This window comes from Solanum verrucosum, unplaced genomic scaffold, assembly GCF_900185275.1.
Source record: "Solanum verrucosum unplaced genomic scaffold, falcon-dt-bn FXZP01000238.1, whole genome shotgun sequence".
In the NCBI taxonomy this organism is placed as follows: Eukaryota; Viridiplantae; Streptophyta; class Magnoliopsida; order Solanales; family Solanaceae; genus Solanum; species Solanum verrucosum.
Genome location: NW_026020630.1, coordinates 1,563,886 through 1,588,656, shown reverse-complemented (window position 1 = coordinate 1,588,656; position 24,771 = coordinate 1,563,886). Strand labels below are relative to the sequence as shown.

General features: G+C 35.5%; 3 protein-coding genes across 3 annotated transcripts; 2 read left to right on the top strand and 1 right to left on the bottom strand.

Moving 5' to 3' along the window:
- The first annotated feature begins 338 nt into the window (after positions 1-338).
- On the top strand, positions 339-5,701 carry LOC125811763 (LRR receptor-like serine/threonine-protein kinase GSO2). The gene is made up of 4 exons (XM_049491302.1): positions 339-1,359; positions 2,276-2,611; positions 2,806-4,810; positions 5,479-5,701. The coding sequence occupies exons 1-3, from the start codon at positions 438-440 to the stop codon at positions 3,795-3,797; spliced, it is 2,250 nt and encodes a 749-aa protein (XP_049347259.1). The 5' UTR covers positions 339-437; the 3' UTR covers positions 3,798-4,810; positions 5,479-5,701.
- On the top strand, positions 3,909-5,851 carry LOC125811871 (probable LRR receptor-like serine/threonine-protein kinase At3g47570). The gene is made up of 3 exons (XM_049491420.1): positions 3,909-4,104; positions 4,325-4,810; positions 5,559-5,851. The coding sequence occupies exons 1-3, from the start codon at positions 3,909-3,911 to the stop codon at positions 5,849-5,851; spliced, it is 975 nt and encodes a 324-aa protein (XP_049347377.1).
- Positions 5,852-9,047: 3,196 nt separating this feature from the next.
- On the bottom strand, positions 9,048-24,461 carry LOC125811440 (golgin candidate 1). The gene is made up of 21 exons (XM_049490932.1): positions 24,163-24,461; positions 22,597-22,677; positions 21,961-22,010; positions 21,214-21,882; positions 21,069-21,131; positions 20,092-20,169; positions 19,799-20,002; positions 19,439-19,495; positions 19,249-19,323; positions 16,843-16,914; positions 16,016-16,078; positions 15,748-15,846; positions 14,931-15,008; positions 14,710-14,778; positions 11,882-11,929; positions 11,690-11,785; positions 11,500-11,576; positions 10,477-10,522; positions 10,221-10,319; positions 10,065-10,109; positions 9,048-9,135 (listed from the first exon to the last, which is right to left on the bottom strand). The coding sequence occupies exons 1-21, from the start codon at positions 24,188-24,190 to the stop codon at positions 9,064-9,066; spliced, it is 2,169 nt and encodes a 722-aa protein (XP_049346889.1). The 5' UTR covers positions 24,191-24,461; the 3' UTR covers positions 9,048-9,063.
- Positions 24,462-24,771: the final 310 nt, after the last annotated feature.

Here is a 24,771-nt window from a genome sequence, read left to right as displayed (position 1 = left end):
AAAGACAAGTTGAGAATTGATCATACTTACACAATTTAATGTAGGGATTAAGAATCCTTACCTTCCACACCTCCATGATAGATTAATCATTAATGGGGTTATCTACCTGATTTGACAATCAAATGCATAGCTAATCCTTCAATGAATATAAGGATTTCTTAATTTATTTATTTTTTTAATAATTGTAGTGTCCGAGCAAGCTTGCACCATCACAAATATTAGGTAACTTTATCCATAAAGGCTTGGACAAACGAAATAAAAAACCACCTAGTTTTTTTTGCCTCATTTGAGATTTAAACCTGAATTATGATTCCCAACCTATTTTATTGTCGACCAGGTCAAGCCCTTGGGTGCAAAAGAAGGATACTATTAATGCCTCTCATCTTCTTACAACCAAATGTGACATTCCATAATTGAGAATACATCAAAATCCACATATGGAGAAGTTATACCTTTTGGTTTTAACCTTCATAACAGTTTGGTTGAATTCAGTCAAGGGATTTACAAACATAGAAACAGATGAATCTGCACTTATTGCCTTTAGAGCATATATAACTTCAGACCATGATCATATCTTGTCCAAAAACTGGACGCCATCCAGTAACAAATCCTCTATCTGTTACTGGATCGGCGTCTTTTGTAGTGGAGAAAACGAAAATCAAAGAGTAACATCTTTAAATGTCTCAGGATTCAGACTTTCAGGCACAATTGCTCCTGATTTAGGAAACTTGACATTTCTAACATCATTAGACATCAGTAACAACAACTTCAGTGGCTCGATGCCTAATGAGTTAGGTAATCTACAACGATTACAAGAGATAAACGTAGGACTCAACAATTTAAGCGGAGACATTCCAAGCAGGTTTGGAAACTTACCACAGCTCAAGAGCATTTTTATGAACAATAACACGTTTAGTGGTCCTATTCCACCGGTTTTAGGCAACAACACAAAGCTGAAGAGATTGGTACAGTCATACAATTTGTTACATGGAAACATACCTCAAGAGATAGGAAACCTTTCCATGCTGATAATAGTTGACTTTAAGTATAATGTGCTTACAGGATCTATACCATCTGAATTATTCAACATCTCATTGTTGCAAAGCATCGATCTCACTGGTAATAGTCTAACAGGTGGACTAGCACCGGATATCTGCAGTAATCATCGTCTTGTTGAGCTTCAAGGAATATTTTTATCCGCGAATCAGCTTCATGGACTGATCCCATCGACGTTTCATCTTTGCAAGGAACTCCAGGATTTATCCTTGTCCTACAATCAATTTAGTGGAAAAATCCCAGATGAAATTGGATATATAACCAAGCTCAAGATATTATATCTGGGGATAAACAATTTCATAGGTATCATATTATATTTATTCAAGTTATATAGTAGTCAGCACTCTTATAATATTGCTAGTGTAGTTAGTGATTATAAGAGAAGTCAAGTTCTATAATTTTTACATAGAAAGATGACTGTTGGAATTGCATGTTTAAAGAATTATGTTTCTCCGAATAGTTGTGTTTTAACAGATATCTAGTAGGGGCAGAGCTAGGAAGGGCAAAACTATATATAGCAATGTTGGAACCTTTGGCTTCTTCATGTGTTTACTTCTTCATATTTTGAACCCCCTTAGTGAAAATAGGATCGGGGTTTAAATTCCTTAATGAAAGAGATTTCAGTCAAAACCATCAGTTTTCTGTTTCTCACAAGTTTATCTTCCCAACATATATGTATAGCAACTTCAACTTATCGAGGACATGACCTTAGATAAGAGGTTGTGGAGTACATGGATTAGAGTAGAAGGTTAGTAGGTAGGAGTGCATTGTCTTGATGTCAGTCCATACTAGTAGTCGTAGTATTACTATTTTAGTTTCTTCTCCTCAATTTATGTGACTATCTGTTGTTTATTGTACTTCAACTATCGTAATAGTATTTTGTTGTAGTACTGTTTTGTTACTATCTGATGTTTTTTGTACTTCCGTTACTTATTTTTCTGGACTACTGCTGTCTGCTTTGGACTGTTTTTTCTTGAGTCGAGAGTATATCGGAAACAACCTATCTACCTCTGAGATAGGAGTAAGGTCTGCGTATACTCTACCTTCCCTAGACCCTACTTTGTGGAACTACACTAGGTATGTTGTTGTTGTTGTATATGTATAGCAACTAAATAAGAGTTAAGTGAGTTTAAATCAACAAGAAATTCCTACTTACTACACCAATCGATCGAGGTGTTTTGCTATCTATATTTATCTAGCTTTGACAATCTTTTTGCAGGTGGAATTCCTGAAAATTTAGGCAATCTTACATATTTGGAGATGCTAAGCCTAAGAGGTGGTTCACTAACAGGTCAAATTCCACACACTCTATTCAACATGTCCAGCTTAAAGCAACTCGATCTTTTGAACAATAGCTTGTCCAGAAGCCTACCATCCGTGAGCAGTCAATGTAATCTTCCTCACATAACTGGTGAAATCCCAGCAAACACATTCAGATGCAAATGCCTTCAAGTCATACAATTAGCAGACAATATGCTTACAGGCAGCATTTCTAAAGATATTCGGAACTTTACTTTCCTTCAGAATCTATATTTAGCAGACAACAACTTCACAGGTACGCAACGCCAAATTGTTATTGCCCTTGTAGTTTCTATTTATAGACATCAAAGTCCTAACTTTACCACATTAGATATTTCTACCTCATACTTTAACGACGACATGTAGCTTGTCTCAATGCACGTGTAAATTACATACATGGTATCAGTTATAGTATATATTACATTCCTAATTCATTTGATACTTTGTCAGGGAGATTACCAGCTGATATAGGTAGCATAAATCTGAAGGAACTTAATGTCGATGGAAATCACTTGTCAGGTGTCATTCCATCTGAAGTATTCAACATATCGACGTTGCAGATTCTAGACTTAAGCAGGAACCGGCTCACAGGAACTCTTCCCTCAGGCTTGGGCCATCAGTTTCCAAATCTGCAAGAGCTTTATTTAGGTGAGAATGAACTTACAGGATCAATCCCAAGTTCTATCTCAAATGCTTCACAACTTGCTATTATATCCATGACCTTCAACTCTTTCACTGGCTCGATACCTGACCTTGGCAATTTAAGACTTTTGAAGAGGCTATTTCTAGCAGAGAATAATCTTACAGGGGAAACTTCCAAAGGAGAATTAAAATTCCTGTCCTATTTAACTAATTGTAGACATTTGGAAAAGATAGAAGTGTCCTTAAATCAGTTAAATGGTGACCTTCCAACTTCATTAAGGAATCTCTCTTCTAGCCTTCAAATTTTCTCAGCATTTGGAAGCAAAATCAAGGGGACTTTACCTGTCGGAGTTGGAAACTTGACAAGCTTGACCGGTATGTACTTGGATAGCAATGAGTTGACTGGAGTTATCCCAAATACAATTGGAAAGTTAAAAAATCTCGAACGTATATATCTGAAATACAACAGACTGGAAGGGTATATCCCAACTGATATTTGCCAGTTAAGTAAGCTGAGGGATATCTACATAAGTCACAACATGATCCGTGGAGCCATACCAGCATGTTTTGGTGAACTCAAATCACTACAGAGAGTTTTCTTGGATTCAAACAATTTGACATCTACCATTCCATTGAACTTTTGGAACCTGAATGACCTTGTAGGTTTGAACTTATCCACAAACTCTTTCAAAGGCTATTTACCATCAGAGATCTCTAATCTGAAGGTTGCAACAGACGTAGACTTATCGTGGAATCAATTTTCAGGAGATATCCCCAGCAGAATAGGCAGTGCCCAATAAATAGTTTACCTTTCTTTGGCACATAATAGATTGCAAGGTCCTATTCCTGAATCTTTGAGTAACTTGATAAGCTTAGAGACATTAGATTTGTCGTCCAACAATTTGTCCGGAATGATTCCAAAGTCTCTCGAGGCATTGAGGTATCTCCGACACTTCAATGTCTCTGTGAATGAATTGGAAGGGGAAATTTCATCAGGTGGATGTTTTTCAAATTTCAGTGCTGAATCTTTTAGGCAAAATCATGAGCTATGTGGAGTAGCTCGGCTGCATGTTCTTCCCTGCCGGACAAAACATTCCAAGTCAAAAAGTGTTTCATCTTTGATTAAATATGTTGTTCCCCCTCTCTTGCCAACAATTCTCATGGTGACTGTTGTACTTATATTGATAAGAAAACGGAACCAATACGTAAAGATAAAAATGGAGGAATCACAGCTTGCTGCAATTCTCACCTATTGCATACTTGAGAAATGTTTCATATCTTGAACTTGTACGAGCAACAAATTCTTTTTCTGAATCCAATCTACTAGGAAAGGGAAGTTACTGTTCAGTTTATCGAGGGGAACTTAACGATGGAACAGATGTAGCTGTAAAAGTTTTTAACACACTGACAGAAGAAGCAACCAAGAGTTTCTATGCTGAATGTAAGATATTGAGCAACATCCGTCACCGGAACCTTACAAAAATCCTCAGTTGTTGTAGTACCACAGACTTCAAAGCTCTTGTATTAGATTACATGCCAAATGGTAATCTTGAGAGGTGGTTATATTCCCAAGATTGTTGTTTAAGTATGCTTCAGAGATTGAACATAGCAATAGATATTGCTTCAGCTTTAGAATATCTTCATTGTGGTCTAACAACTCCTATTGTACACTGTGACATGAAGCCTAACAATATCTTATTAGATGAAGATATGACTGCACATCTTTGCGATTTCGGGATCGCAAAAATTTTTGAGCAAGACATGCATATGGCTCAAACCAAGACACTAGCCACCATTGGTTATATGGCACCAGGTGAAACTAAATCCAAATCCTTCTTATTCTGCTGTCTTTAGTAGTAAATCATTTTTTTGGTACTTTGAAACATACTAACTAGCAAAAATCATTCATAAGCTACATTGCTTGAATCTGTCAGGAGCAAGAACTCCATTTCATTGATCACATATCCCCATATTACCAAATTCTTTTCATGTCTATGACCTTTATTCGCCAGAAAATCTACACGTTTATCCACTTTCTTCATTCATCTCTTAAAGTTTTTCCGAAAACAGCATCTCCGGTTTGGATCTTCACACTACCATTAGTATATAGCTTAATTTTTCTTGCACAAGGAGGACCAAGCAATTAGTTTGACTTGTTTGGATATAGAGGTTTTGCATAGGGAATACTTGGACAATTTCCATAGTGTAATTTATAATGTGTTTAGATATACATTTATTTCTAGTACTCCCTCTATTATAATTTGTTTGTCGTATTTTCCTTTTAGTCCGTCTCATAAGACCACAAAACATGTTTAAGATCACAAGATTAAAAGATATTTTGATACATTCTAAGGTTTTCTTCACTTTCTTAATTGAAATCCATGTCAAGTCAAAACCAGACAAACAAATTGAAACACGGGGAGTGTAATATAAACTAGATCTTATGCTATATATTTTTCTTAAATTGTAATGTCATTGCAGAGTATGGAACTCATGGGATAGTTTCAACAAGTGGAGATATCTACACAGCTATGGCATTATATTGTTGGAAATGTTTACAGGAAAAAAACCAACTGATGATATGTTCGGGGAAACAATGAACTTGAAATGTTTCGTGGGCGAAAGCTTACGTAGAAAATCTTTAATGGAAGTTCTGGATTCTGATTTGATTAGAGATGTTGAACAGTTCTCTGAAGTAGTACAACAGTTTGTGTCATCTATCTTTTGTTTGGGATTGGAATGTCTGAAAGATTGTCCTGAAGACAGAATGAGCATTAGTAATATTGTGGATAGCCTTAGAAAAGCTAAAATTGAATATTTAGCAATTAGAGGAAAGGCAGAAAAGGTGGTGTAAATTTTCTGATTGTGAAAAATGTTGTAAATATTTTGTTTTGTTTTGTATTAGTTTTTTACAATCTTTGGGAGCTCTTGTCAAATCTGTTTCTGAAAATGCTTTTTCTTGGGCCGAACGACTGTTGAAAATAGTCTCTCTACCTCACACAAGATATAGTGGAAAGGTTTGTGTATTTGATTTCCTTTTGGACCACATAAGAATTCATCGTCCGATTGAATATTCCTTTTTTCTCGATGCTCTATTGGAAAGGTTTATGTATTTGAATTCCTTGGACCATGTAAGAATTCATCGTCCGATTGAATATGTTTTTTTTCCTCGATGCTCTATTGGAAAGGTTTGTGTATTTCATTTCCTTGGACCACATAAGAATTCATCCTCTGATTGCTATTCCTTTCCTCAACAATCTCTCTACCTCACAAGGTAAGCCGTAAGGTCTGAATACATTCCAATCTCTCCATGAAAAGAAGTCTTGCTGAGTTCCTCTTTTCCTGTTATTGAACTTGTCCAATATCTACTTTAAAACCCGACTAATTTCTTGCAAGAAAGTTCCACTTTGGAAGTAAAACACTTTTTACCAAAGAGGTGTATTCATGACTCGAACCCGAAATCTCTAATTAATAAGTTCTTCTGTCATGAAGAGATTATTGTGGACTTCTGCAGTAGAATTCATCTAATGAGAATCCTATATAAACCACAAGCACACCTTTCCTAATAATAAAAAAGGTAAAAACTTTTAGAATGAAAAAAACTGTAATCATAGTTATTAAAGAATATACCCTTCCACAAAATTACTAAGAGCCCGTTTGGCCATGCGATATGGTATCATGATATGGAATCATGATATAGTATCATGATATGGAATCATGAGATGAAATTGAAGGTTTGTTTGGACATGCGATATGGAATTTTTGTGTTATATATTTTCTCATAAACATAAAAATCCATAAGTTGTAAAACTATTAAAATAGCCCCAATTGTTTATTCAATCTTATCAAATAAACAAAAAATTATACAATCGCATAATAAATTATTACAAAGTTATTTGTTCTCCACTTAAGTAATTGTTTCATCTAACTTTAATTTAATAAAAAAAATTGAACATAAATTGTACTTGATATGCTCATATCTCTCAACTACTCTTAGCTAGCGTTTGGCCATAGATTTCTAAATATTCTTGGCAAATATTATTTTGGTGAAAATTTGGGTGAAATTTCACCATGTGTTTGGCCATAGTATTTGGGAAATATATTTCACTTTTTTAGAAAAATATGATTTATACCCATAAGTTTTAAAAATTATCAAAACTAACCATAAGTTTGTATTACAAGTCAATTGAATTTTCATTGCAACAATAACAAATAGTGTCCATGACACTAGAGCAATGTGGTAGTTTGGAGTGAGTGCAACAAGCAACATTCCATACATCGTGAAGTAGACAAATCACATGACTTTGTTACCCTGAGCCGATTGTTCATCATTTTCATCAACAACCATATCATCATTTAATATTCACTGAATATTTTATCACTACTTTGGTGTTCACGTGAAAAATTATGTAATATGACACAAGCAACTACTATAGAGGGTGTTTTTGTAAAAGATAAAAATTTGGGGTAACATTTCAATTTTCACAAGATCCCAAATAATGAGATTTGGCCCAAATACTAGAAAAAACTAGTATTTGGGAATTTGGGATATTTGCCAAAAATATTTGCCAAATAATGGCAAATTGTATGGACAAACACTATTTGCCAAAAAATTTCCCAAATATTATTTGGGAAATCTATGGCCAAACGGGTTACAAATAACCTATAAAGTAGAACCTATAAAGTAGAAAAAAAACATACATTAGTGAGTAAATATTAACTTAGAAGTTAAATACACTAAGATAAAATTAACAAACATCACTGACTTCTAACTATTTACTAGAAAAATCAATAGTTAAATATTATAGAATAACGAAATTTTAAAAAGTTACCACAAGTTTGAGTAAAAAACACTTCTAATAAAATTTAATCAAAAAAATTATAACTAGCTTGACTAAATATTAATAACTAATTGTTCAAATTTTTCCCAAGTCCTCAATCCATTGGACTTGATATTCTTCAGTCATGTGAACGAACATTTTGCGAATACTAAGATTAAGAAAGTGCGGCACCACCAATGAAAATTGTCTTTTATCAATATTATATGCTTAGTCATAAGATTAAGACCTTTTTTTTTATTATGGAAAATCAAAAAAGTATTACTCCCTTCGTTCTTATTTATATTCACCAAATGAATTTCTACTTTATCATTTATATTCACCAAATTTAAAGTAATAATAAATTCTATATTGGTGAGATTAATAAATTTTAAAAAGTAATGATGTGATTATAAATTTTATTTACTTATGAAACAAATGGTTAGTAGATATAAATGTGGGATTGTTTTAACAAATATAAACTCATGGATCAATTATTGTATTAAAATATCTCAAATCATGATATAGAATCACCATATAATTCCATATCATGATTTTTGGAAAATATGGTATCACCTCTCATGATATGGAATCAGCATAAAATCGCATGTCCAAACGCTGATTCCATCTCACAACACCATATTGTGATATGGTATCGCATGGCCAAACGCCTACTATGTATATAGTATATACATTCATAGCAATTACTGAAATCATTTCCCTTACAAGTTAAAAGACAATCTCTGGATTAAGTATTTGATAGCTTACACCAAGTGTTCATGTACACACAATTCCAATCAATGGAGTAATCATTTTTGTCAGATATGTTGAGTTTGTTGCTTCCCAAATCCCCCCCCCCCCCCCCACCCCCCACCCAAACCAAAAAAAAAGAAAGAATGAGCGTGTTTGTATTTACTCGATAATCTCCCCGTCAGTTCCAGCTCCTACTTACAGTTTCTTTCCATTTTCTGATTCGTCGTAACATGTTGACATTCAGTTACTGGAGAAGAATCAGTTGAAATCTGCCTAGACTTTGTTGATGTTCAAGTTGTTTTTTTGATGGACTCATCAGACAGCAGTTACAGTATAAATCATACTATCTTCCAAATTGCGCTGAAAGCAAACCAAATGCAATATTCCTGTTCAAACATTTTGTGATTCTGCAATACTACGGGTGCTTAAATGAGATTGCTTTATCGAGCAACTCAGCAGATAAGAGAGAACCTGAATGGTCCTCTAGCAGGAAGGCTCATGGTAAGGTTTGGTTGACGAGCCCCATTGATATTGCAACTTCTTTGGATGCAAAAGTATCAGCTTGTTCCTGCAATGTCACAGAAGCGATAAAATAAAACATAATTAGATCATTATTTGTTTCAATGTCTTTACACTATCATTGAAAATAATAAATACTAGAGCTGGTGTCTCTCTGCTGAGATATTTATTTATGGACTACATGAATTCTAAAAATCAGTAAAACATAAAATGGGCATCCGAACGTACATGCACTTGTGCCTATATGAGAATACAGAACATCATCCCACAAATAAAGATATTTTATGTACAATTTCAAAACAGTCTAAAATTCACGGGACAGGAAAAGCTTTATTGACGTATACCTTTTTTACATATGTTACAAATGGAAAACAAAGGTGCAGACTCTATCAGTGTTATGACAAAGTAAATGGTAAGAGAAGTGGATTAAGAGATGTGTCATAGTCATACAATACCAACAACTACACCTCAATCCCAAGCAGCTCTGGGGTCGACTATATGAAAACTTTATATCCATTTCGCTCCATTTAGGCCAGTCTCGTTTCAAAACTGTGGTTCTCAAAATGTAGAGGTAACCTGAACGTTTTAGTGACAAAAGAATATCTGGACAAACTCAAAAAACTTCCAAAAAAACACACTAGACGTGATTGTAAATCCAACTAAGCCTAAATTCCAACTAGTAGGGATCACATATATGAACTTTTTTGCTATTATTGAGTTCTATTATTTGCTATGTCTGTATGGATTTTGAGAGATTCTAAATATTTTAATAAAACTTCCTTCCATGTAATCATGAGGCCTATCTTATTCTTTTTTAACACCTTCAATCAGCTAAGTTTCATCAATTAACATAATATCATCCACAGAAATCCTTTATCAAAAAGAAACAAAAAATCATCCACAGAAACTATGCATCATGGAGCCTCATTAGCTAGACACTCAATTACCAAACTTGGGCGGAAGCTCAAAAAATCATACCTGAAGGCGATGCAAGAGATACATCAAGAACAAATGGACAAACACCTGTCAACAGTACCATATACCTCATTAAATAGAAGGTACAATTTTACATCAATTCACTTTAAACATTCAACAGACACTAAGGTTTTTCCAGAGTAAATGATCTGTTCTAACCAGATAAAAAAGCAAGACAACTCGAGCAGTTGGATATCGCCAGAGAAATCGTGTTGCCCTGACAGCCCCGGAATCCAGAAGCTTCGCGGCCTTCTGTAACTGCACAGCAAAGTTTAAGTCATATGCAAAAATAGTACAAATATATGGCTCTCTTTCCAGTTAAGTACAAAACTTGTACTCTTTTTTTTTCATGCTTCTTTTTACCCCCTAGTGTGAGGATGTGGATGTGGATATGGAAAAATAGGAAAGAGCTTACCTGTATCGTCGCCCTAGTCATGTGTCGGTGATGTAAAGGGAGAGGCCTGTAATGTTAAATTGTTTCAGAAAAGCACGTCATGCTCAGAGGAACTTGAAAACTGGGAGGCTTCCTTTATTTTCCGATAAATAAAACTTTGAAGGCTCACTGAACAGCCTAATGAATTCTGATCACGTGTTACAACGGCTTATAAACTGATTCCCTCCATCCCAAATTTGTGTGGCACGACTGGAATTTCGAGAGTTAACCAAGTTTTTCTTTATATGCCTTTCAAATATTTTAAGTTGTTAATTATTGTGATTTATAGTACTTTTAACGTAGTTTCAAATATATAACTTTTATTTCAAAAACTTAAAGCTTCTATGTCTGAATTCATGGTCAAAGTTTAGAAGTTTAAATCTCAAAATTCCAATTGTGCCACATAAATAGGGATAGAGGGAGTAATTTTGATGCAAATGAATTACTTTTTACTTGTTTGGTTACTGATCAAATTAGACTTTGAAGCAAATGAATTCACATTATTGTAACATAACTTTTTTTATATATAACAAGATAGTTACAGTTGTCCTTCATTTTAAGTTAATGATGGCAATAAACTTGGAATTCTTTTTTATTTTTAGCAGTGTGTCTGATCAACTAACCCACCTCGACAATTCCACTGGATACTGGGATCCTCCCACTGTGCCAATTTTGGCATATTTATTTGAAACAAGTTCTTTCTTATTCATTGAAAAATTAAGATCGCACCAAACAATTAATATATTCTTTGCAACCACATTGTTCCTCCATTCACTCTTTCATTTAACCAGGCAGGAGATGCCAATTTCTTCAACTTTCTTTGCACTTTAAAAAAGAAAGGCTGAGCTGGAAAAGAAAGTTCAAGAAATAATTTTAATGAACCAATTTCACATTTTCCTAATGGACAGGACTGGCCAAAGTATAACGGGAATCAAGGTCTAATAATAAAGGCAGAGATTCAAAAGTCTCCCAAAAGCATAAAGTAAATTCTTAATAGTAACATACTCAAGTGCTTTGATGTCAGTGTCTTCCTCCCACGAGGATGATGCTCGACGAGAAGATCTGTTTCTTTCAGCTTCTAACTGTTGTATGAGAAATTCTTAAGTAACTTAACCCACTTTATCAAACTGCAATTGTAAATACAAGGAGTAGAATGTAATGCAATGCCAAAATACTTATAAACTAAAGCACAAACCTGTACTTCCTGAAGACGCTTTGCTTCCTTCTCCAACTGAAACGCAGCCGCAGCTTTTTCACTGGCCATGGCTTCAAGCTGTGTTTGCTTGTAATACTGAACTCGCAGGCAAGAAATACAGCTTATTAAGTTACCAACAGTAAATAATGGGAACTATATAGAGCATACATGAATTAGTTTAATCTTACTTACCAATAGATCAGTTAATTCACGATACCGCTTTTCAAGTTCCACATGTTCCTATTACCAGCAGCAACAGATTGCAATATCAATATGTATTTAAAGATTGATAAATGAGGATATGCAAATGGGTCAAAGTCATACAAAGCACAAAAGAAGAGAGATAACAAGCAAGAACGAAAATTCCATCACATTCACGTGTTAATACCTAAAAGCACAGCCTTGACGATTTACCATATATGGAAAAAAGAACATAAAAGGTATGACACAATTATTTTTAGATTATTGCTCAATCATTGACATATATAAGACTAAAAAGCAGGGATGGGCACCAAAAACTTCGTAGCTTCTGTGCTGCCTTTGCTCAAGGAAAGCGCTCTCTTAAAGTAACATCATGTTGCTAATTCGAAGTTTGTAATAGAAAAAGATACTGTGTGAATGGCCTAGTGATAAATATCTTGCCACCTGTGACAATATCTCTTCTTACATTTCTGTGTTCTAAGACTAGAGCCTGTTTGGAATGGCTTAAAAGTTGGTTAAACCTACTTTTAAGTCATTTTTAGCTTTTGGGAGTGTTAAGACAAAGTTGAAAAAAACTTAAAATGACTTAAAAAGTTAAAAAAACCAAAAGTAGGACTCTCCCTACTTTTATTTTTTGACTTTAAAAAGTTACTTTTTAAAAGCTATTTTTTTCGGCCAATCCAAACGGGCTCCGAGTATAATTCACGTACCATATTTACACTACCCCAAACCTACCTCAATCTACAACTAAGTTGAAATGACTAAGTCTCAAAATTTATCAAGCACCAAAAGTTAATGTAGACTATGCGACTTAAAAATGCTATAAATTGCAATAAAATGTAGAAATTTTATTCCCATAACCAAATTAGTGCATATATATTCATCAAGAAAGGATCCATCCCTCATTTAATCTAAAGCAGAAAAACATTTGCAAACACAAGAAGATGTTTTCCCCCTTCAGCAGATTCCTGTTGCAATATGGGATCAAAGTAAGAGGGAATAGGAGTAGAAGTCCATCAAAATCACAGTGGAGTAAGTATCCACTAAGGCCCCTTGACAAGAATTCAAGTTTTATCACAACATTGGTTTGGCAAATCTCTTTCCCTATGTTGTTTCGGTAGATCAAGGTGAGTTTCAGATCTGAGCTTCTCACCCTCTTTTGGGTAGGCAAGGAATACCATGTATTGAAATACACTACTGTGATGCACCTTTTGAGCTACCAAAGCACAAGAACAATTGTGCAACATACAATACTCAAATTGTTGAGGGAAAAAAGAACTATTCATACCTGAAAGAAAGAGCTCACAGGAAATTCATTTAGGATAGACACTTTAAATGGCAGAGAAAATCTGTGATCTCCTGATAGAATACCATTAGTTTGACTGTACGAGTTGTAAACTCCTTAATCCTTATATGATCTTTGGGCAATTCTTATCACTTGAGCCAGCTTTTGAGAATGAGTTTAGGGCGAAGGTCCATTTCCTTAACATTGTACCAAAGCCATACCATCTCTAATATTGGGCTAACCAATGTTGGACCACCCACATTTTACTCCCTTAGAGATATCCAGCCTTAGGGGTATGTAAGATCGTTTATAATCTACTTATATGGTCTTGGTCAATCCTTGTTACATGAGCTACCTTTTGGAATTGTGTTAGGCACAAAGTCTAGTTTCTTCATATGATATCAAAGTAGACAGAGGTCCCAGGTTCAATCTCATTACAATTTACAACCCATTATCAAAATAAATCACATGCTTAAATCAAGAGTAAAAAAAGGGATCATGACAGCAAATGAGGAGAGTGTTAAGACATAATCAAATATATCCTCTTTAACAGCTTAAACTTTAGATAAAGTAATCATACAATTTAACATGGAATATCAAGAAAATGGCCTTGGGTCTAACTACATGCCAAAATTTATCTCATGTTATGAAGACTTTCAAGGGCCATACAAGAATACCACTACTAATACACTAACCCAATGTGGCACCATAACATCCGCTACACGCCTGAACTAGATATTTGGAGCGTGGAGTAACATAGCATGGATGACCAAACATAACACAACTTATTTTAGGGATAGTTGTGGCCTTGATACCATGTTAAGATAATGAACCTACGGCATAACTCAACTCTAAAGTTGGCGCAAGTGGCAAGAATTCTCCAAAACTATGTAATGAGACTAGAAACTATGCACTTAACTTATGTGGAATCTAACACTCTATACACTTCATAATACTCAAAGAAACACCTTAACACCCCCATAAATCTTTCAAGCTACGTTGCTCAGACTCTTCAAAAATATTGTCGGATGTGTCGGGTCCTCCAAAAGCTATGCATTTTTAGACGATCCGACAAGAGTGCGGCAGAATTTTCGGAAGGTCCAAGCAACCTAGCTTTCAAACAACTTGCGTGAGTATTTTGATCATGCTATTCATCACCAACTTTGGCATGGCTTAATTTACTACTACACCACAAAAATATGCGAACTCTATTCACTTCGTAAATTTTGAATTGAGTATTGGAACCTCAATTTTTATTTTATTTTTGGGACATCCAAATATATAACCAAGTACGCTATTAAAGTTTACTTTATATATCTAGCTTTTGAGACAGATAAATATCAGGACTACTAAATTAAGCTAAGTGAAGGGTACTATTGGAGCCAAAACTGACGGTGATCTATCTGTATCTACCTGAATAAGTTGATGCCCACTTAAAAGTTGAATACCCGAGGTTAAACTAAGTAGAAGATGAACTGTGTGGAAGATCAGGAAGCCCCAAATATTTTTGGTAAGGGCAAAAGCAAGAGTTTACCGAGCGAGAGTAATGTTCAGCATCCCTTTTCATGGCAGCTGTTTCAACTCTTAACTTTTGCATTTCAGCCTACAGTCAATAGAAAAATTACCCATTAATGATCATCATTAAGGCTGATACTTAGAGCAAAAGATCATTATATTTACGATAAAAAACGAACAAGTACAATATTAGCACACACTAGTTAGTGTTTGAGCCAAACTATAGAGCAATAAACTTGCCTCCAAAGAAGCAAGCTTGCTTTCAGCCTCCCTCTGACCTTGGCGCGCACGCTCCACTTCTTCTTGCCATGCCTGCACCTGCATGTTCAGAAAATGAAGTTAAAACAGACATCTGGAGGGTGTCTGTTTTATCTAGCCTACTGTGATGATTCAGTTTCAAACAGTCTCAGGTTGCAACTGAACAAAGGATTATGTGAATTGATGGAAACATCTATGTATGTCAATGATCCAGTTGCATGTGTAAACTTTTTAACTGCAGCACACATGACTGATAATGTCAAAAACAAGGTCCCTCGTCTTAGTTGAGAATTGTAAGTTTCATATTTACGACATTCCAAGACAGTTCTCCAGGCATAATATGTACAATAGGCATGAAAACACATAATTTTGCATGAGTTACAACTTCAATATCAGATCATAACAATTTACTTAGTAAGATGAGAATTTCTCTCTTTGTAATCTTTTTCTAACTCAAGTGTAAACTTTTTAACTGCAGCAAGCATGGCTGATAATGTCAAACACAAGGTCCCTTGACTAAGTTAAGAATTGTAAATTTCATATTCACAAGATTCCAAGACAGTTCTCCAGGCATAATATGTAAAATAGGCATGAAAACACCTAATTTAGCATGAGTTGTAACTTCAATATCAGGAGTATAATAATTCACTTAGTAAGATGAGAATTTCTCTCTTTGTATATCTTTTTCTAACTCAAGTGTCTTGCAGCCACCAACAATTTTACGTTTACTTGTATCTTCAAATTCCTGGTTCTCTCATGTTACTTCAAAATGCATTCAGGTTAATGACAATTATAGAACCTGAAGCACTTGATTTGCCTCTTCCGAGGACTTCTTTTGTCCACGACGAGTACGAGCTTCCATGTCTTGCAGTTCTTGATTTAGAGTTGCACATTCAACCTGCCAGATTCAGACACCCTTGGATAAGTTGAGAAGTGCTGAAGAAATCCTTTCATTATTCTTTTAGGTGTCATCATTTCCAATTAAGCCAAAGAGCCACATAAAGGATTTTCTTTTTTGACAAGGAAAGAGTCACCTAAAGGATGACATCCAAAAAAATATTATTTACCTCAAGCAGTGCCACCTTCTGCTCAAACTCTGTTGCCTTGGCAGTCCTTTCATCAGCTGTTCTCTAGTGTCAATAATCATACAAAAATTTTAAGACATCTTTATTTCATTGAATAATAACAATCATTCATGCAATAATAATGAGATTATGTGCTGCCAAATGAAAGGAACTTATGATGTACAAGTAGTCAGTACAAACAATAAACCAATTGCTAGGTACACAGGTATAATTAAAGAGAAGCTAATTGCTTCAGTTCTTTGAGATTCCTGCTTAAGACCAAATGACAAGTACTAAAACCTAGCCCACTTAAGCGCGATGACTGAAGTGGTAGTATGGACCAAAGTCAAGCTGTTGGGAAAAAAATTGAAAGTAAAAGTAATCCCTCTTCTTTTCATAATTGATGACAATGTGTTAACGATGGGTAACTTAGAAATGGCTACAATAAATTATTACTATCAATTACAATGTAGACAATATGTCATGCCACAATTTTAGCTCTTAGAGTCAGGTCAAAGTCAACCTCTTATTATCAACTTATCACTACCATAAATTCACTCCCTAGAAAAAACAAACTATCAAAGAGCAGGATACTGCATCATAACCCAAGCAATGCTTTACAAGAACACTAGAACTTTTCAGCGAAAGTTCACATCTTTATTCTATTCAGGCTAATACCATGCTGGCTTGTCATTATATGTGGAAGGAAACAGCTAAATCCCACTGTTACAAAAGCAATAGCATGAAAAAACCGAAGGATCATAAATGTGTACTTTATTGCAATTCATGATGTAACAGCATAAAAGATTATACTTGAAGATGGAGAATACCTGCGCCCTAGCCAAGGCTGTGGATGCCTCTAAAGCTCGGTGCTCCAGCTCTACCTCCCTTTCCATAAAAGCCTATTATTACAGACGAAATGAATTACTAAATTGCAAACAGCACATCTCCATTATCCTTCATCATCAACAACAACAAACCCAGTGTGTGGGATCTGGTGCTAAACATCCAGAGTTTGGCAGATATACTAGGATGCAAAGTGGAACATCTGCCTACAGTTTACTTGGGCATGCCTCTTGGTTACCAACATTAAGAGATAGTTATATGGGATGGCATAATAGAGAGGGCTGAAAAAGATTGACACGGTGGAAGACTCAATACTTATCACTAGGATGAAGGCTCACTCTCATAAAATCAGTCCTTGATTCTCTACCTTATTAATCTCTTCCATTGGAGCAACTTATCCCTTGTTAATGATATATTACCCTTCTTAGATTTCATTAGCTCCCTCAATATGGCTTAGCGACCATTCTTTTGCTTGTGGTTAACTCCCTGATTAAATAGGTGTTTTTGTTCACAGGAGTTAACCATGTTTTTGTGTATGTAGTTTGCATCTCCTTGATGCCTTTATAATACAACATCTTACTTCATCAGAAAAAGAATGTCCTTGTTCCCCCTTCCCAAGAAGGTTTTGAAGAAACTGGACAAACTTAGAAGGAATTTCCTTTGGCATGGTTGTAAGGAGAACAATGGATACAACCTGGTGAAATGGGATACTACACTGAACAATAGATACTTGGGAGGTTTGGGTATCAGAAACCCAAAGAAACAAAATGATTGCCTTCTGATGAAATGGCTCTGGAGATATAATGATGGAAAACAGGTTTTATGGAAGGATGTAATTAAGTGCAAATATGGTGAGAACAACCCTTGGTGCAGTAATGAAAGTTCTTTACCTTATAGGGTTGGTGTATGGAGAACAATCAGAGATCTTTGGCCAATGATAAAAGAGAACACGGTAATTAAAGTGGGAGATGGGAGAAAAACAAAGTTTTGGGAAGAAGCATGGAACACCCAGATCCCTCTGAAAGATATTTTTCTGGACCTGTTCACCATCAGTAACAACCCTGAAGCAACTGTCAAAGCGTGTTGGACTGAACAGTGATGGGATCTATCTTTTAGGAGATTCTTGAATGACTGGGAAGTGGACAGAGTGGCCAACCTACTCCATGAAATAGGGGACTTCACGGGAACTACTTCAGCCCCAGATTCTATGAGATGGAAGCACAAAAAGGATGGGAATTTCTCTGTTAAAAGGGTCTATGAACAGTAAATACAACAAAACAGAAAAAACAACGTTTATGGGAAAATGTCTGGAAAAACATCGCACCAACAAAAATAAAATTCTTCACATGGTTGGTTGTCAGAAAAGTTTGCTTGACACAAGAGGTTTTGAAGAAAAAGAGGAGAGTTGTAGCATCTACATGTCAACTTTGTGGGAAAATAAATCAAACAAATAGTCATCTTTTCTTGCACTGTAAATTCACTGCTCAGTTGTGGAATTTATTTCTTACTCTCACAGACACAAAATGGACCATGCCCGAGCACACTGCAGATCTACTCAGCTGCTGGATTAGAAGAGGTGGAAGCAAGAGCCAGAAGAGATGGTGGAAAATCATTCCACATTGCATCTGGTAGACAATGTGGAGAGAGAGAAATAGCAGACGTTTTGAAGATAAGTCCAATTCCATTCATAGAGTTAAATGGAACTGTATTGTATATTTGTTCTTCTGTTGTAAACAAACAAATATAGAAGAATTAGAGCATGTAGATCTGTTAGGCTCTCTGTAAGTAGTTTCTTCCTTTCTCTCTTTGTTTTTGTTTGTTTTGATCCCCTTTTGAAGGTCTCCAGCATATCCTTAATGCTGAGGAATACAACATTACCAGTTCCAAAATAAATAAAAAAAGTGTATGCTGACCTTACCCCTACCTTTGAGAAGGTAGAGGGGTTTTTTCATATAGACCCTCGGCTGAACGAACAGTGGAAAAGAGGCAATAGCAACAAGTAGAAACTACAGCAAGGTAATAAGATGCCAAGGCTAAAGAAACCATACGTAGTGATGGAAACCTAAACATAAGGGAAAAGGAATAATACTGATACTCTGAGAAAGGGGGCACTGCGGATGCAATTTTAGAATCAGAGAGGGAGCAAGGGAGGGGCATTGGAAACACATCTATGCAGATTAAAGCTGAAATCCTATATTAGGGAGGAATGAGAAGTTCTCTGCTATTTTGACTAAAATGATCCACAGACAGTGTGATAAATTGTTGCAGATTTCAGGATATAAACTTGTAGTCGCTCGCTCAAGACTTTAAATCACTTTTCAAAATCTGAGTACAAATATTTAGCTACTTCGTTTTTAGAATGCTCAGCAAGTAAGTTTTCAGTTATAAACCTTTTTGGTAGCATTATGAGCAGCACGCTCTTCTTCTGATCTTCGCTCTGCAGCACCCAGCTCCTCCCTTAAAGCCTGAGCACATAAAATTTTCTCACCGGTCAAAAAAACTATAGTAATAACGGTGTTCAGTAGCAGCAAAACAGAGTAAGTAATATCCAAAAGTTGTTGTGAATAGAGATCCACATACTTGCATCATCCTTGTCTCTGTTAGTTCCCTGTTTCTCATTAAAGACTCCATATTAGCCTGAAAAAAAGCAGACAAAACTCAGCCTTCCTTTCCATTTAAAATAATTGATTTCCTGCTACACAGTGGTAAAAGAGCTGATAGCTCAAGTCCTCACAGGAAGTCCTTTTTAACTATAGAAGTTTCACTTGTATTGGCCAAGGAAAGCACCAATAGACACAATTCCAAGTACCAGAATTTAAAGTGAAGTCCTAACAATAAATCAAACTGATGCAGATGATCCCAGAAATAAAAACAGATAGAACGAGAGGTCACTTCACAAGTGCGGCAGTACAAGTCTATAATAGGTAGTTTGAAATGAACCTGCAATGATGCCAGGTTTCCTTCGGAGAGTGCAGCTTGCTTCTTAAGTGCATCCGTAGAACTAACAAGAGCCTCAATTTCAGCATTCTTTGCAGCAAGAGCCTCGGCCATACTGGACTCCCCCCTCGACACCTCTTTTTTGGCTGCAAATAAATCTTTCTGAAGCTGCTTTATCCGAGCGTCACAAGATTTACTCAATTCCCTCTGTCACATCAGAATAAATGACATAATCAAGACTTGAATGCGGTTATTTTAGAAACTCGGGAACTCTCCAATCAAATGCCCATATTCACCTCTGCTACAAGAAGCTCCTCTAGCTGAGCATTTTCTGATTTATACTCCTGAAGACGTGATGAAAGTCCAGCACAAACCTGCACATTTGAGTTAAAGTACGATAATCTGTGAATATAACTTTCTGCAAAACAAGAACCTGTTACACAGCAGATGACCAAAAGATCAAAAAGGAAAAAATGTTAATTATATTATGATCATGATAATGAATCTATTCAACCATTTACGCCGTTCACATAATTTCTCAAGCAAAGTAGCCTCCCAACTATCCATATCAGGAGTTTTTTATTTTTAAAGCCATAACAAGAATTTGAACTACTTTTCATCTCTCATGATAGGTAAATTAAGATGCGACGAGATTATTTATGTTCGTAACATTTTTAACCTATTGACACTTAAGAAGACAATCTTACAGCATAACTCAAATTAACACGGAATACTGCTCTCTCCTTCTCTTTTCTTTTCTTTTGAGTGAAAAGGAGACCTTCAACTGATGATATTAATGCTCATTAATCTTTGCAACATTAATATTATACGTACGTCGAACTGAGAAAGTAATATTACTGAAATGAAGTCTTTGAACAAATCATATTCACAAAAAAAAAAAGGGTTCGCAAAGGTTCATAAAATTAAAAAAATTGAAGGGCAAGACAATACTGCATTTACATGTACTAACATCCAGCACCATTTTACAAGTAGTTGGTGAGAAAAACCAAACCGAAGGTAAATTCAGAAGCTAGTTGCCAGATTAAATTTCTATTTCTCTAAGTTAAATAGCAGCTATTTCTTTGAAAAACACTCTGAAACGGCTTCTTGAAGAAAAAAGTTTTTTTTGGAAATACTTTTTGGGGAAACTTCTTGAAAAACTTAAATGAATATGTTTGTTGAATTCCCTTTTTGCATCATTTCGAAAAAATATGCACAAACAAAAGCACCCTAGCATTCTAAATCAGAGGCTCATGAAGTAATGAACTCTTACACGGGCTAACCGTGCTTCTTTTGACTGACCAGTAGAAGTTGCATTCTTAAGCAATCCCTGAGCCTGAAGAAATAAATGTAGTCAAAAGAACTTATCAAAAGACCTAGAAATACACCAAAAAGTTAGCTTAGAAAACAGACTCTACCTCTTCAAGTTGCTCTTGCTCATTCATGGATGACTTAACAGTTTTACGTTCTGGAAGCTGCTTCTCGCCTGGATTAACAGTTTTATGTTCTGGCAGCTGCTTCTGGTCTAAATCAGGTTCAGCATTGGTTTTAGCATCCGTCATCTGCCTATCAATTTTACCAGGTTGATCTGCAGTTAAAGATATAGATTTTTCCTGCTGAAAGTTCACAGGAGATCCTGCATCAAGAAGAACTGTGTTTTGACTGGAATCTACGGGAGACTTGTCCTGCACGGTATCAACCACTTTTGCAGAAGGTAAGAGAAGAGTCTCTCCAGGAATATCTGGGGTGTTTCCACTTGTATGCTCACCAGTAGATTCTGAACTCACGACTCTTACATCAACAGGTTCTACTGCTTCCATGTGATCAGCATGATGATTTAACTCATTGTTAGAGGCTGTTTCAGATATAGGAGCATCCAATGACGCACCATCTTCAGAAACTTTTAGCTTATCTTCGGTGCTAGTTTTGCTGCTAGGACTACCTGGATTTGTCCTACTATCTTCAGTAAGTACGATCGCTTTATCTTTATCAGAGGCAATATCTGACTGTGACATCCCTTGGCTAGTTTGTTCCCTTTCAAAATTGACTGGCTCTGAAAGTTCACTAGAAGAGAGTCGTTTTTGAGGCTGCAAAGAATCTCATTGTTAATATTCTGAAAACTGTCAGTAGATAAAATAGCATTGTACTGAGAATGAACACACTACCTTCTTTTTATTCCTTGACCTTTTTGGTTGAGATCCTTTTTCATTCGGAACTAAGCCAAAGAAAAAAACAAAAAGATGATGTATTCACCATCCGCAGAGGCTACTTTAAAAATAATAATGTAATAAAATGGAAAGTTAGAAGACGCTTAAATAAACACGTTTCTTTTCCAATCAGCATGATCACAAATAGAATCCAAAATGTACATCTTGCAGTATCCTACTGTTTTCAGTTAGTGTAGCATTATTTTTATCAAAGACAAAATCTGATTGAGATATCCCTTGGCTAGCTTGTTGCTTTCTCTGACTGTTGCTAAAGATCCATGAGAAGAGAGTCGTTTCTGACGCTAACTACAAGAATTCTTATTTCTTAAACAGGAATTTTCTAAAGGGCCTGTTTGGATTGGCTTATAGCATAGCTTATAAGCCATAAGTTAGAAATCCTAACTTATGTTTTGGCTTTAAAACAAGTGCTTAAAAGAACTTTTTAATTTTATCCAAGCACAAGAACAGTGCTTAAAAGCACCTAAAATAAGTCAATCCAAACTGGCTTTAAACCAGTTCAAAAGCAGAAACCAGAAGGTGCATTTTGAGGTTGAAAATTTTATAATAAAGGAAGCAACACTATAAAAGCTATACCTGGACTCCGAACATTGGGCTGTTCATCAGAATTTTCGCCGACTACACTCTTTGCCCTCTTATCTACAACTTCAAACAAATCTGATACAACAAAGTACATTTCACCTTGTTAGGAAATCATACAAGAACTGGAAAAATCTACCATGTTGATTAGGGTACATTTCTATTAGCGGAAGCTGGTTGTTAATATATAATTTCTCATTTTTCTTATCAGATTGGTAAAATGGGAAGTAGGAATACTTTGAGAATCCATAAAAGCAGGATGTACTTAAAACAATCTTTGGTAGTGAGTGGAAACAGGCTTTTTGTACAGCATCGAGTTCCATTTACAATTACAAGTAGCATGCACATCAACAAACTTGCAATGCAGTAAAATCTATCAAAATCAAACTAAAAGAAAAAAGAAAACTTGTGAGCAACTTATAATTTATCAACATTAGAAGGTGAAAGGGTCAAACTTTGCCTCTTTATTATACGAAACTGATCAACTTTGTCCCATGTTGGACTTTTCGTTTAACATTGCCCTGCCATCAGGAAAAGGTCTCAATTTTTCCCTCGATCCCTAAGCAAGCTCCAACCTAAGGATAATATTAAAGAGTAGTTGAAAGTTGCGGGGTAAATCTAGACCTTTTTTCTCAAATAATTTGGACATGTAGCGTTCATTTTGATCTCCATTAAAGGTAATGAAAAACATGAGACAATGGGTTAACAACAAGGGTATGAAAGTGACATAGAGGACAAAATGAGCACTTCCGGATGTATATGGGCAAAGTTAGACCTTTACCCACATTAAAATAGCCAAAGCTGTCTATTCCACATCTCATAATTCAATTTCAACACCAACTACTAAATAAACTCAAACTTCATGCATCCCAGCTCAGCTACTGAGTCTGAAGCAGATATTGCATTCACTAAAGGTGTGCCTCCCTAGTGGTCAATAAAGTGACTTGAAAACCAGTAAGTCTTAGGTTCAAATCCCAACACAGACAACATTAGGTGATTTCTACCCATATGTCCTAGCCTTAGCCTTGATGGACAAACTTACCTACTACATGTTGCTAGTGAGAAGTGGCAAGGCAAGTAAGTATCCCATGAGTACACCCAACAAAAAAAATTAACTTCGACTTTATTGTCAAAAATGAAAATTAACACCTTAAACCAACACTACAAGCAACAGCAACAACATACACAGTGTAATCCTACAAGTGGTGTCTGGTGAGTATAGAGTGCACACCCTACCTTGGGACAAGTTAGAGAGACTATTTCTAATAGACTACACACAAAAACGCAAACTAAATTTCCAATTAAAATACACTCACTAGTCTATGCCAGGTAATCACATTTCTACAAAATCATCTTAAATGTATATATATATAGACACCATAAACACTGATCTCACATGCATCTACTGCTAAGAACACACACACACACACACACACATATATATATATCAATTCATCAATAAAATTAACAAACCGATATTGCATTCACCGATTTCAACATTCTGGATCCGCCTAAACAATGTCACTTACATAAAAAAAATTCAACAATAAAAAAAACTCATACCTTCAGCAGCTCTGAGCCACGAAGCCATTGATGGAATAACTGAAGCAGTGTATATCTACCTATATATCAATCATCAAAATGCAATATTACATAGAATTAAAAATTTTCTGAGAACAAAAAAATCTGCAGAAATTCAACAACGAAGAAGCCAAATTGAATAATGAAAAAGTGAGAAACGAGATTTTTTAAAATTTATTTTTGCTTTTTTCAGATCGCAAATTGTATAGTTTTGCTGTTTCTCTCAATATGGAATCGTTAGTTAGGAGATCTCTGTTAGCAAAAGAGGAAGAAGGAAACAGAGTTGATTCGGTGTTGTCGCAAATATGGCAACTAAGGTAGGACCGTGTGAGAAATTTGGGAGCCCCGACCCGGGAAATAAATGGGTCGTTTGAGCCCAAGTTAATTGGGCCTTGATTTTGGATTAGATAGAGGAAGAATTATGCGACGTGACAAATGTTTACGTTGTATTTACGAAATGTAGATATGGTTTTAAAACGATTATGAGATGTAGCTACTAGTACTTATGCAATATGTGTTGATATAGCTTTTTCACATTATTTTCAGTTGATATAGTATGCAATGATACCGTTGATATATGTCTCAAACAGT

Excerpts from the sequence above, each read along its gene's own strand:
- LOC125811763 (XM_049491302.1), top strand. The coding sequence starts at position 438 with ATGGAGAAGTTATACCTTTTGGTTTTAACCTTCATAACAGTTTGGTTG. Across the intron at positions 1,360-2,275 it reads GGGGATAAACAATTTCATAG|GTGGAATTCCTGAAAATTTA; the intron begins GTATCATATTAT and ends ATCTTTTTGCAG. Across the intron at positions 2,612-2,805 it reads AGCAGACAACAACTTCACAG|GGAGATTACCAGCTGATATA; the intron begins GTACGCAACGCC and ends ATACTTTGTCAG.
- LOC125811871 (XM_049491420.1), top strand. The coding sequence starts at position 3,909 with ATGATTCCAAAGTCTCTCGAGGCATTGAGGTATCTCCGACACTTCAAT. Across the intron at positions 4,105-4,324 it reads AAAACATTCCAAGTCAAAAA|GAAAGGGAAGTTACTGTTCA; the intron begins GTGTTTCATCTT and ends CCAATCTACTAG. Across the intron at positions 4,811-5,558 it reads CATTGGTTATATGGCACCAG|GAAAAAAACCAACTGATGAT; the intron begins GTGAAACTAAAT and ends AAATGTTTACAG.
- LOC125811440 (XM_049490932.1), bottom strand. The coding sequence starts at position 24,190 with ATGGCTTCGTGGCTCAGAGCTGCTGAAG. Across the intron at positions 22,678-24,162 it reads GTGGCTCAGAGCTGCTGAAG|ATTTGTTTGAAGTTGTAGAT; the intron begins GTATGAGTTTTT and ends TTGTTGTATCAG. Across the intron at positions 20,170-21,068 it reads AAGAAGCACGGTTAGCCCGT|GTTTGTGCTGGACTTTCATC; the intron begins GTAAGAGTTCAT and ends TCAAATGTGCAG.